This window comes from Lactuca sativa, chromosome 9, assembly GCF_002870075.4.
Source record: "Lactuca sativa cultivar Salinas chromosome 9, Lsat_Salinas_v11, whole genome shotgun sequence".
NCBI classification, from domain to species: domain Eukaryota; kingdom Viridiplantae; phylum Streptophyta; class Magnoliopsida; order Asterales; family Asteraceae; genus Lactuca; species Lactuca sativa.
Genome location: NC_056631.2, coordinates 182,599,442 through 182,610,721, shown reverse-complemented (window position 1 = coordinate 182,610,721; position 11,280 = coordinate 182,599,442). Strand labels below are relative to the sequence as shown.

At 31.4% G+C, this 11,280-nt stretch overlaps 2 protein-coding genes across 3 annotated transcripts; one reads left to right on the top strand and one right to left on the bottom strand.

Moving 5' to 3' along the window:
* Positions 1 to 966: 966 nt before the first annotated feature.
* On the top strand, positions 967 to 2,598 carry LOC111898955 (B-box zinc finger protein 22). Its single transcript, XM_023894836.3, has 3 exons — positions 967 to 1,281; positions 1,604 to 2,026; positions 2,094 to 2,598. The coding sequence occupies exons 1-3, from the start codon at positions 1,099 to 1,101 to the stop codon at positions 2,394 to 2,396; spliced, it is 909 nt and encodes a 302-aa protein (XP_023750604.1). The 5' UTR covers positions 967 to 1,098; the 3' UTR covers positions 2,397 to 2,598.
* Positions 2,599 to 3,094: 496 nt separating this feature from the next.
* LOC111898956 (protein VTE6, chloroplastic) lies at positions 3,095 to 6,049 on the bottom strand. 2 transcript variants are annotated; one of them, XM_023894837.3, is made up of 5 exons: positions 5,508 to 6,047; positions 4,450 to 4,703; positions 4,081 to 4,204; positions 3,501 to 3,605; positions 3,095 to 3,389 (listed from the first exon to the last, which is right to left on the bottom strand). In XM_023894837.3, exons 1-5 carry the CDS (start codon positions 5,952 to 5,954, stop codon positions 3,294 to 3,296), a joined length of 1,026 nt encoding a protein of 341 aa, XP_023750605.1. In that variant the 5' UTR covers positions 5,955 to 6,047; the 3' UTR covers positions 3,095 to 3,293. The 2 variants fall into 2 exon arrangements, with proteins under 2 accessions (XP_023750605.1, XP_042754515.1); XM_042898581.1 differs by lacking the exon at positions 3,095 to 3,389 and having other exon boundaries at positions 3,501 to 3,631; positions 5,508 to 6,049.
* Between the last annotated feature and the right edge of the window lie 5,231 nt (positions 6,050 to 11,280).

Sequence of the window (11,280 nt, the reverse complement as noted above, 5' to 3'; positions counted from 1 at the left end):
ATTTTTTTTAAATAAGGTAAAACTTCATAAATGGTCCTTGTGGTAGTGAAATGACAGAAATGTTTCACTTAACGGCCAAAAGATAACGGAGTTAGCGAAAACGACCATTTGTTAAAAGTTTTGAAACCACAGGGACCATCTGTGAGGTTTTTTAAACTTAGGGACTAAACTTGATATTTTTGGAAACCACGGGACCATTTTTGAAGTTTTGTCAAAAATTTATCAACTTATTAGACCAATTTCATAAATATTATTAGGCTAATATGTTATCTTTTCACGGTCATTTTGAAAGGAAGGAGCCATAAAAGACTAAAAGAAATACAACATGAAATGAAAGGTGACACTGAAAGATGAACAAGAAGCCACGATTCAAAGGCTAATTCATACTTCGCCAATTATGACTGATGTTATACATATAACCTCTCTATTAAAAAACAAACATTCGGTGGAAAAGAAAAAATCCAAAAATATTTGTATTTTTCTTGAACAACTAAAATTACATTATCTTTCATAAAATCCACAAGTATTTATATTTTTCCTGAATAACTAAAATTACATTATCTTTCATAAAATCCACAAGTATTTCTATTTTTCCTGAATAACTAAAATTACATTATCTTTCATAAAATCCACAAGTATTTATATTTTTCCTGAATAACTAAAATTACATTATCTTTCAAAAAATCCAAAAGTATTTATATTTTTCCTGAATAACTAAAATCACATTATCTTTCAAAAAAATCCAAAAATATTTATATTTTTTCTTGAATAGCTAAAAATACATTATCTTTGATAGAAAGCGGTCGCCTTATTATTCACACATGTACACTGCGTGTTCGTACGCCGCAACAAATATCATTATTTTTATATTCCATTTTATTATTATTTGAAAAATTAATTAATTAATTAAATACACACTTTAATGATTCATTGAATACAAACAGTACATGTTCTCTTAAAAAAAACCGCACTTTCTATATCACCTCCTTTCCTTTTTGGCCCATTTACTTCTTAAACCCTAAGATACTTCTCCTAGATCTCAGACTTTCATATAGAGGATAAGATCCGTGAATTGTCACAAGATTTGATTCTCGAACGATGAAAATTCAGTGCAACGTCTGTGAAGCGGCGGAGGCGACGGTGCTTTGTTGTGCCGATGAGGCGGCGTTGTGTTGGGCTTGCGATGAGAAAGTACATGCTGCTAACAAACTCGCTAGTAAGCATCAGAGAGTTCCTCTTTCTACTTCCACTTCTCAAATGCCAAAGTGTGATATTTGTCAGGTAGGTTTGATTACTTCCCTGTGTTTTTCGTTTTTGCTTAATGATTTCGATTTCGATTTCGATTTGATCGAGTTAGGTACAACACATGCTATTGTATCGTATGGGCCACAACATGTTTAGAATCCAGTTGTTGATAGGAATTTCTTCTGGAAATTAGGAAGATAGATCGATCATTTTGGCTTATCGATTGAACTGTAATTCAGTTGATTCACTTCTAATCATTCTAGGAATTTTCTACCTGTTACATACATGTTCAGGAAATAACATACTAACGATGATTCGTCTATGAACTTGGAAACAATCAATGAATTCAATTATACAGGAAGCAGTTGGATACTTCTTTTGTCTTGAAGACAGAGCTTTGCTATGCAGAAAATGTGATATTGCGATACATAAAGTCAACACTTTAGTTTCATCCCATCAAAGGTTTCTACTTACAGGAGTGAAAGTAGGTGTCGAAGGTCCTGAAATTGGTGCATCATCATCTACAGGAAAGTCATCATACTCTAATGGCGACAAGGCTCCAGAAGCAGAAAAATCACAATCAATGATAAGGAAAACTGTTGATCCAATTATGCCTCCTGTTGAATCTGCAAGAGTTGATGATTTTGTACCTAATAATAAGATGTCTTTTACTGGAGGAGGAGTGACTACTGAGAATATTCAACAATGGCAGTTTGATGACTTTCTTGCATTGACTGATTTCAATCAGAATTTCAACTATTTGGACAATAGCTCAAATAAGGTAAAAATGAATTACTTATTATGCAAGAAATAACGTTTTTTTTTTACATTTAGCTTTATTTGAATAGGCTGATAGTGGGAAGCTGAGTGAGTCAGACGGGTCCCCGATTCTACGAGCCATGGAGGTCGAGCCAGATGGCGAAGACGGGTTGGGGCGGGTCCCGGATGCGTCATGGGCGGTCCCACAAATCTCTTCACCGCCTACTGCTTCAGGTCTTAGCTGGCAAAAAGCGCGTCCACGTCAGCATCAGCAGCGCCAGATGGACTCTGCGGCTGCTTTTGTTCCTGATGTTTGCTACTTGCCTATGCCAAGTTTTTATGGTTGTCAACAAACTGATTCTGGTACCTTAAAAAGGAGACGACAGTTTTAATGTTTTTTTTTTTCTAGAAGTTTGTGGGTTTAGTAGTGTGTGTAGTGTTACAAATGTATTGAATTGATTGAGAAGTTGTTGTTGTGGATGTAAAAGTTATAATATAACTTGGTGGTGTAATGAAATCGATGTAAAGGATGAATAATTTAGGGATATGATGTTATATAGTTCATAAAATAGTAACCAAGTTTCAAATTTGTTATGTTCTATTTGTGTATTTTTAATATTAGCTACAATATGTTTCCAAATGTCTGGAAATATAGTTTTATTCTTTTCAAATTAACCCTATATTGCATAAAAATTGACATTTAAGTCGTCTAACTAAGTCAAACAAGGTCAAATGTAACTTTTCTGAATTTCACATTTTTAGTCCTTCAACCTAAATTTTCACAAATGACATCTACCAATGTTTCTAACTTCTGGGTTTTCAAATTAAACCTCTAAATATTTTAATAATAGTGTGTTTTACTAATTTCCTTATTTTACCATCTTAATGATTAAGAGGATTAACCAACTAGTCGATTAATGAGCTTGTAATTTATAAAGTAATAGAAGATTGGTTTACAATTAATCTTCACCATATTTTCACATGATATTATATACATGCGTGAAATAAGCAACTTTATCCCCAACACTTATATAAATGACTAGTTAATATCCAAATACTAAAGTAAAAGCAAATTTGAAACTTTAGAAAATTCGTAAATGAAAGTTTCTCATTCTGAAACAAATTTGAAACTAGGTTTACTATTTGAAACTAGGTTACACTATACAAAGTACAACGCACCCAAATGTATTACTAACTCATTCTAAACAAAAAAGAATTTTAGCGTATGAAACTATCATTAAAATTAGCCATTTATACAACAAACTTAGAAAGAATTTAAACTAGGTTGTTTATGGAAGCCAATTTTGGAGTACAAATTGGTTGATCAAGATGGCTAGTATGCTTCCCAGCGATATATTGATCACATTTACCACATCATTGTTAAGCTACAAAAAACATGGGCACAATTAGACTTGTAGAAATTTAAAAAAAAAAAAAATGTTCCAAATGCATGGAAAAAATAAAAAATAAATAAATAAACACGTTTTTTTGCTTACCCATTCGTATCCTTTTTTATCTTGGAGCACAGCCCCTATCACACTTTCACCAACATTTGCAATTTGTGATGCCAACACACATACGACTGCTTCCGCAACCTTAATCTTGTATCACAAAATATAAAACATACCTAATAATTAGAATATTTAATCCCATCAATTAAGGGCTTAAGGCCTCGTCAGTACAAATAATAATAATTTGTACTGCGTTTGACATGCATTGAAATGTGAACATGACTAAATGATGTCAATTTGACAAAAAGTACAATTTTGTCCTACTCAAAAAAGTGGAATAAAGAAGAAAAAAGGACAAGGACTCAATTTTTGCGCAAAAAACATGATTGCCCTCCTTGTCAAGCCTAAAAAACTTTTCCATGTGTCAGACACACGTACTAAGATATTGTCTGCTTGGACTTCCAAGGGGGGCTACCCATCGTGGTACTGTTCTAGCCCAAATACGCTTAACTGCAAAGTTTTGATGGGATCTATTGACCTCACAACTTTAAAACGCGTTTTGGAAGGAGAGGTAACCACACCCTTATAAGAAATGTAAGACGTGAAAAGATAGAACATTGTGTACCTCTCCCATAACGCAGCCGACAAATGCAAGAACAATCGAAGCTAAAACCCCGGCAACAGTTCCCTCAACACTAACCGCCCCTTCGGTTCCCCTCGGGACGACCTTCAACGTTGTTACTAGATATCTACAAAAACAAATAAATAAATTCAAGTCTATATGTAATGTTATATCTGTAAAAAGGTTATTCTTCCAGCAATCCCTGAGCTCCCATGTGAGATGTAAATCAGGTACACAGTAGGCCCATTTGGTAGTGGGCAAAAAAGGCAGCGCAATTCATATTGGAACTGAAACTCCCACACTGTGACTGTGACTGCTACTGAGATTCAAACCCTTACTAGACGGTTATATCTAGATTCTAGAATTACTTACGTTGTTTGGCCATATGCTTTCCCGATCTCACTAGACACGGTGTCACTCAACTTTGTACAAAAACTAGCAACAAATCCGAGTTCCCAAACCCTAGAAAACACTTTGCCACCAACTCCATAAATTGAAAGCAATGCACAAACACAACCCGCAGCACTTGAACCAATCACACTCCCGGGTCCTCTTCTTCCTTTTCTCTTCTCCGCAATACCTTGAGCTTCCTTTTGAGCTATTTTTACTTTTGTTACTGCTGTACCCTTCGATTTTAAAGATTATAAAACACATGATTTGTTGTTATTTACATCCTTTGAGCACTTATTGATATGGTTATTTTGACTATAAATAGTTGACACACATAAATAGTTTGACTTTTTGTGGTCAAAGATACTGATTTTAAAGATCAAGATACTTGAATTCTACCTTCTTTTTCTAGATAGATTTTGATACCCACTTCAAAGCTTAGGTCAAGAACCATTATAGAAAAATGTTTTCTTTCTTTTGTGCCAAAATGCATGAGAAATCAGAAATCTTTAAGTGCTGTGATTGACATTAAGTGGACCATACATCCAAACACCCCTAATTGGGCCATCTTGTTTCACAAATTGAACACATTAGAAAGGATGAAACAAACAGAAAGTACAAAAGAAAATTTACAAGATTCTAAATCTGGCTCATTGGAAATTGAGAATTAGGGAGAAATTTTGACTTTTTTTGTAGTCAAACAAACTATTTTTAAAGCTCAAGATGGTATGAAGTTTGCATTCTTTTTGTAAAATATAATTTTACACCTACTTCAAATCTTATGACAACAAGTATTATAGAAAAACTTTAGCTTTCATTGGGTGGCAAATTGCATAAGAATTCAAAATCTTGAAGTGCTATGTTTGTGCTTAATTGGGGATTTGGGAAGATCAGATCTCCAGAGGTAAAATGAAAAAAAAAAACCCATCGAGTGTATTTGATCGAGAAGAGAACATCAGAACATCATTGCCCACTATCAATTGATATAAAGCTGGGGCACTTTGATCGAGTTGAACAAATTAAGTTTGAGTTTTACTTACAATAACGAAGTAAGTGGCGACGAGAAGAAATCCCGATGGTCGAAACCCACGCCAAGTAAGAGTACCCAGCAAGAAGGCGGCGGCGATGCCGGAGAGAGATAATCCCGATACCAGAAGCGGCGATCCCACGAGAAAAATCACAAAATTACTGAAAATAGCAGATTGCCATGTGGGTGGTGATGATTGAGCCAATTGAATAGCACGTTGAATGAGCCCTAGATCGGGAACACTAGAACTGCCGCTCGATTGGACTCTCGTGGAAGAAATGGAGTCCATTGCTGAAGGTTTGACGAGATTTGAGGTGAAGGTGGAAATCAGGGGTTTGTTGGAAGGACTGAAGAGTTTTTGAAATGATGAGAGATTGTTAGACGGGCGACGGCGGAGGGTTAGTGAAGGGGGTAGTGGTGGGAGGATCGTGTGAATGGTTGACAATGGAATTGTCGCCATTTTTTATGGGGTCGGTTTCCGTCGATGTTAAGCAACGGCGGTGACGATTTGACGATTGCCGAGTCTAGAAAGAAAGCCTACCATGGAATATGGATGAAAATTCATTTCTACCCTTCAAATTTTGACAGAATAATAAAAGGGTTAATCAATAAAATTTGGTCATAGGACAATGTAACTAATTTTTAATGAGTTATTGACTTATTGGGTAAAATAATAGTATTATGGGAGTTATTCTTGTATCATCCAATCAAAATTTTATCGTGTTTTAAGAAGAAAATGGATAACTATTCATATAAACAAGGCAAAATACAAACAAAAATAAAATATAACAATTTATCTATCAATATTTAAAAAATATATATTCATATGTAAAAAAAATTTATATTTTTAGTTACTTTTCAGATTTATTTAAATATTCATTTTTTTTCATAGAAGTTAATGGTTGTTTTGTGACATGTCATTATCTTGTTCGTTGTTAGATTCACATAAAAAAAAAAAAACGACGTCGTTTATTTTTGTTTGAGTAATGGTTGTTGAGTAATAGTTTATTTCTTATATTTTACCTTAAACAATAGATGACGCCGCTTATTTTTGTTTTCTACATTCACCTAAAAACAAAAAAATCAATGTGTCATAAAACAATCGATAATTTCTTTTTTTTAAACTGGATATTTGGGTTAATGTGAAAATAACTAAAAATGTAAAGGTTTATCTACATATAAAATAAATGCAAGGGCTTTTGCTAAATGTTGAAAGATAAAGGATTATGTTTTTTGAATTTTGTCATATAAATAATAAACTTTGTTTTACATATTTAATAATAAAGTTTTTATTTTATATGTGATTATCATTAAACTTTAAAAAAGAAAATACTATTATTATATATCGTAGGTTTTTATTGATTTGATATCTTATCTTTTTTTAACTACAAGAATATATATATATATATATATATATATATATATATATATATATATATATATATATATATATATATATATATATATATATATAGAGAGAGAGAGAGAGAGAGAGTTAGGTTCATATATAAACCATAAATATTGTGTGAATGTGTAACCTATTTTAGTTCAATCAATTTATATAAGGTAATTTCAAAATTGTAATAAATGAAAATAATATCCAAATTTAACAATTCTATAATTAAGGAATATTAAAAATATAAGACCTGTAACTAAGGAACATTTCCAGAGATCACGATTATATTGTTTCACATGGCCTTCATCATCTCTACAACATACCCTACAACACCATCGCCTCTACCCCCAATCACCATCTCCAACATCACAAGCTTCAACATCGTCATCAAATTTTCCGATCACATCCTGTTTAATCCAATCAACTCGTGAATTCATAGTCCAACAATTAGATCTTGATTAGATACCTCAAAAACTGAATCATCCGATATGATTTGTGCGATAACTGTAAAAGCCTTGACAAGTTCGGAGATTGTTTTACATAAACCAGATATCAAATATTTAATCAGGTAACCTTTTTTTTTCAATCGTCTTTGATTTCACCAAGAAAGTAAAAAACATTCAATTTTGTCCTTGCGATATTGAGGTTTATATTTAAACTTTATCATTTGGATTTCAATTTTAGTGTGTTAGCTGGTATGGTGAGATTAAGGATTATCTAGCATGGTTTTGAAATTAGTTCATGCGATTAGATTTATATTAGATTTATGAATTATATTATTTTTTCAAATTCGTTATTTGGAACCTTATTTCGTTTTCTTTTTCTTATCCTCCACTCAATAGAAACAATTTGGAAAGAAAGGAATTAGACTACGAAGTACTACTTGACAGTATGGAGTAATTTAGTTCTTAGGAGAAAAGAAGATAATCAAAATATATCAAACAATTGATTATTTTAATATTTATAAACTTCCAAGTCACAACATATATGTGCTTTTATTCTTTTTCTTTTGTAAAATACGCATATAAAAATGTATAAACCGTTTTTATAAGGTTGTTTTTACTTAATTTATGAAGTAACATTGCAGAACAAGAAACATGCATAAACATAGATTTTATTTTTCTTAAGCACAGTAGAAGTTTTAAAGTTGTGCAAAAGTTTAAAAGCTAAGGGGGAATGTAAACACAAAAGACATATTAAACAAGCCGGAGACACTTGCAGAAAATTTGATTTCGGCTTAACATCACCAAAGGGCTTTGAAGGTGGTTCATAGTGGTTCTATGAGTCCAAAGATTTGCTGAATAATAGAGATTGTGTTATTTCAAAATGCTCATTTTTTCTGAATTCATATAAAAAAAATTATTTACCGCATATTCTTCAAGAATTTGTTATAATTTGTAATATCTAATTGGGTGTAAAAAGAATATATTATATTCTTCAAGAATTATCATTGTTACGACTTTGTTGAAGCATATGAGTATTGTGTAAAAATACTACGTATTGCATATATTATATGAGAATGATAATATTCTTAAAGAATACATTGTTCTTTTTGAGTTTTGGTGTAACGTTTTACATGATTTTTAAAAGAATTTTTTACGTCAATAAGAATGATTATTATTTTAATGCATATTATAATTCCTGATAATATATGTAGGTGGATTCTTTAAGAATGGTAATTCTAAAAAATTCTCTTGAATAAAATCACATTCTATAGGAATAAAAATAGGATGTGTTCATCGTAATATGACATGAATTGTGTTTAAAAGATGTAATTATCCATGTTTAATTTTATAAAAAAGATAACAAATATTTAATAAAAATATCATCAAATTATGAGATAAATAAGGGATCTTCCTTTTTTAAATATAGGTTAATAGACAAAACTACTCCTACAATTAATTTTGTGTAATTATATTGTAAACGATTTCTCATGTTAAGACCATGTACCCTCAAATCATAACATTTCATTCACTTAATCCAATGGATAAAAAATGGTCACGCATTCACACAATATTTGTACTTCACATTTAATTCTAACCCCATATATATATATATATATATATATATATATATATATATATATATATATATATATATATATATATATATATATATATATATATATATATATAGATATATACACGGCTAGGAAGAACATAGTAAAAATGAAGAGAAACTCAAAATTATATATATATATATATATATATATATATATATATATATATATATATATATATATATATATATATATATATATACACACGGCTAGGAAGAACATAGTAAAAATGAAGAGAAACAAACTCAAAATTTATTTGTTTAGGTGTAAACAATGTTCTAAAAAGTTCGTGATGGCGCATCATGACTCCAAGACTTGTACCTACTGTCAAGTTTTACCAAAATACCGTCTTAACTCATATATGTATATAAAATGAATAATAGTTGAAAATACATATAAAAATATTAATTATTACAAAATTCCCGCATTGAGTCACGTCTTACAAACGACGTCGCTCGCTAAGGCTTAGAAAAACTTGAGGTTTGATATTGCCGCTAAGTCACGTCTTCCGTTATTTAGAACTTTGGGTGTAAATGAAAGAACCTTTATATTTAATTTTTTATTTGGACTAATATGTGTATTATGCAAATGAGCATTGACCTTTTAGGCTATGTTTTTGTTGATTTAACCATGTTTCCATGTGCTACCTTTTGGTATAAAATATTAGAAAGAGTGAAATTTATTTGTTTAGGTGTACGACACGCCTAACAAACCCATGACTCTCTCTCTCTCTCTCTCTCTCTCTCTCTCTCTCTCTCTCTCTCTCTCTCTCTCTCTCTCTCTCTCTCTCTCTCTCTCTCTCTCTCTCTCTCTCTCTCTCAATATTCTTAGATTTGTTTCTATTTTGTCAACTAATTCGATAATTTGTTTTTGACAGGAATTATTATTTCTAATTCTATATAGTTCTACAAGTTCTAAATACTATTTCTTAAATATAAAGTTCTAATGTTCAATTAAGTTAATTGAAATTTATTTTTCGATTATGTCAATCATTGTTTTTTTTCATTTCTTAAGTTTTTAGGTGTTTCAAGTTAGAGTTAGTTTTGAGAAATAATGAAGATGTTGAGAAGGCAAAGGCAATTCGGGAGAGACACCATGAACATTATATGTGTAGATTCTTTTTGAATGTTAGTTTAATTTCAAACTTTTTTCATGGGTATATAATTATTTATAGTTCATTTTGGTTTGTGGTTTCTTGATTTATGTTGCATGTTCAACAGATCACTTGCTAAAAATGTTGAACTTTTAATAATTTGAAGGGTATTAAGAGGTGAATCAATTAAAGGTTTTTGAAAGTGGTATGATTTCAAGATTTTTTTGATAGGTGTTGTTCTTTAATCTATTTATGGACTATAAGTCGCAATTCAATCTTGATATCCAAAATTGGCTGTATGATTTTGTTTTTGTTTTACTAATAAAGGCAACATGAAATGGTGTTTATGGTTAGGTTGCTCAAGTTCAGAAGTCTGATTTGGCCCCAATTGCATAGGTACAAAAGCTTGTAAGCTTGTGTGGTTAAGATACTAAAACTTCATCTAATGTGATGAGACATGTTTTCGAAAAAGGAGTGTAGTAAAGCATCAAATACATGTTTGAAATATTGGAATACGATCCTATATGCTTCGGTTCAATTATATATATACATTATTATAATTCAATTGTTAAACCTTACTATACTTTAGTTTAAGTTATGTAATTAGAATTTTTGGTATTTTTAAGTAGGCCTGTCAAAAAAACCCGAAACCCGTTCTACCCATCCGACCCGTTCCGAATTCGGGTAGAATGGGTCGGGTAGAACGGGTAACGGGTATGAACATTCGGGTAATAGGTTAACCCGATAATAATATAGGTCGGGTTTTAGGTATGAATATTTATTTTCGGGTATACCCGAATACCCAAATTCATTTTTTAAATAATATCAAATATAAAATGTAGTCGCCTACGCACACTTCAAATAAAACCAAACCATTCGTTTCCTTCTTATGAACGGCGACTCGACAGTCGACGCAAACTTGCAAAGGGAATACGACGCTAAAGCTGAAGTCCTGAACCGTCATCACAATTCTCAGTTTCTCACTATCGCACGGAATGGTATTAAAAAAGTACATAACATATTATAATGATTTGTATTGTTATTTTATATGTACTTGTTAATTGTATGGAGTATTTTCCTACCGAATTCTTTATTAAACCAACCAACATATAAAAATTAAAAAAAAAAAAAAAAAACAACAAATAAATAAGTTATCAATAATGGTCATTTAAGAAAGTTTCGGGTATACCCGATAATTACCCGACCCGACCTCAAACCCGAATACCCGAAACCCGAAA

Coding starts and splice junctions, on each gene's coding strand:
- LOC111898955 (XM_023894836.3), top strand. CDS start 1,099: ATGAAAATTCAGTGCAACGTCTGTGAAGCGGCGGAGGCGACGGTGCTT. Junction 1,282..1,603: donor CAAAGTGTGATATTTGTCAG/GTAGGTTTGATT, acceptor TCAATTATACAG/GAAGCAGTTGGATACTTCTT. Junction 2,027..2,093: donor TGGACAATAGCTCAAATAAG/GTAAAAATGAAT, acceptor TTATTTGAATAG/GCTGATAGTGGGAAGCTGAG.
- LOC111898956 (XM_023894837.3), bottom strand. CDS start 5,954: ATGGCGACAATTCCATTGTCAACCATTCACACGATCCTCCCACCACTA. Junction 4,704..5,507: donor TCGCCACTTACTTCGTTATT/GTAAGTAAAACT, acceptor TTAAAATCGAAG/GGTACAGCAGTAACAAAAGT. Junction 3,390..3,500: donor ATAAAAAAGGATACGAATGG/GTAAGCAAAAAA, acceptor TGTTTTTTGTAG/CTTAACAATGATGTGGTAAA.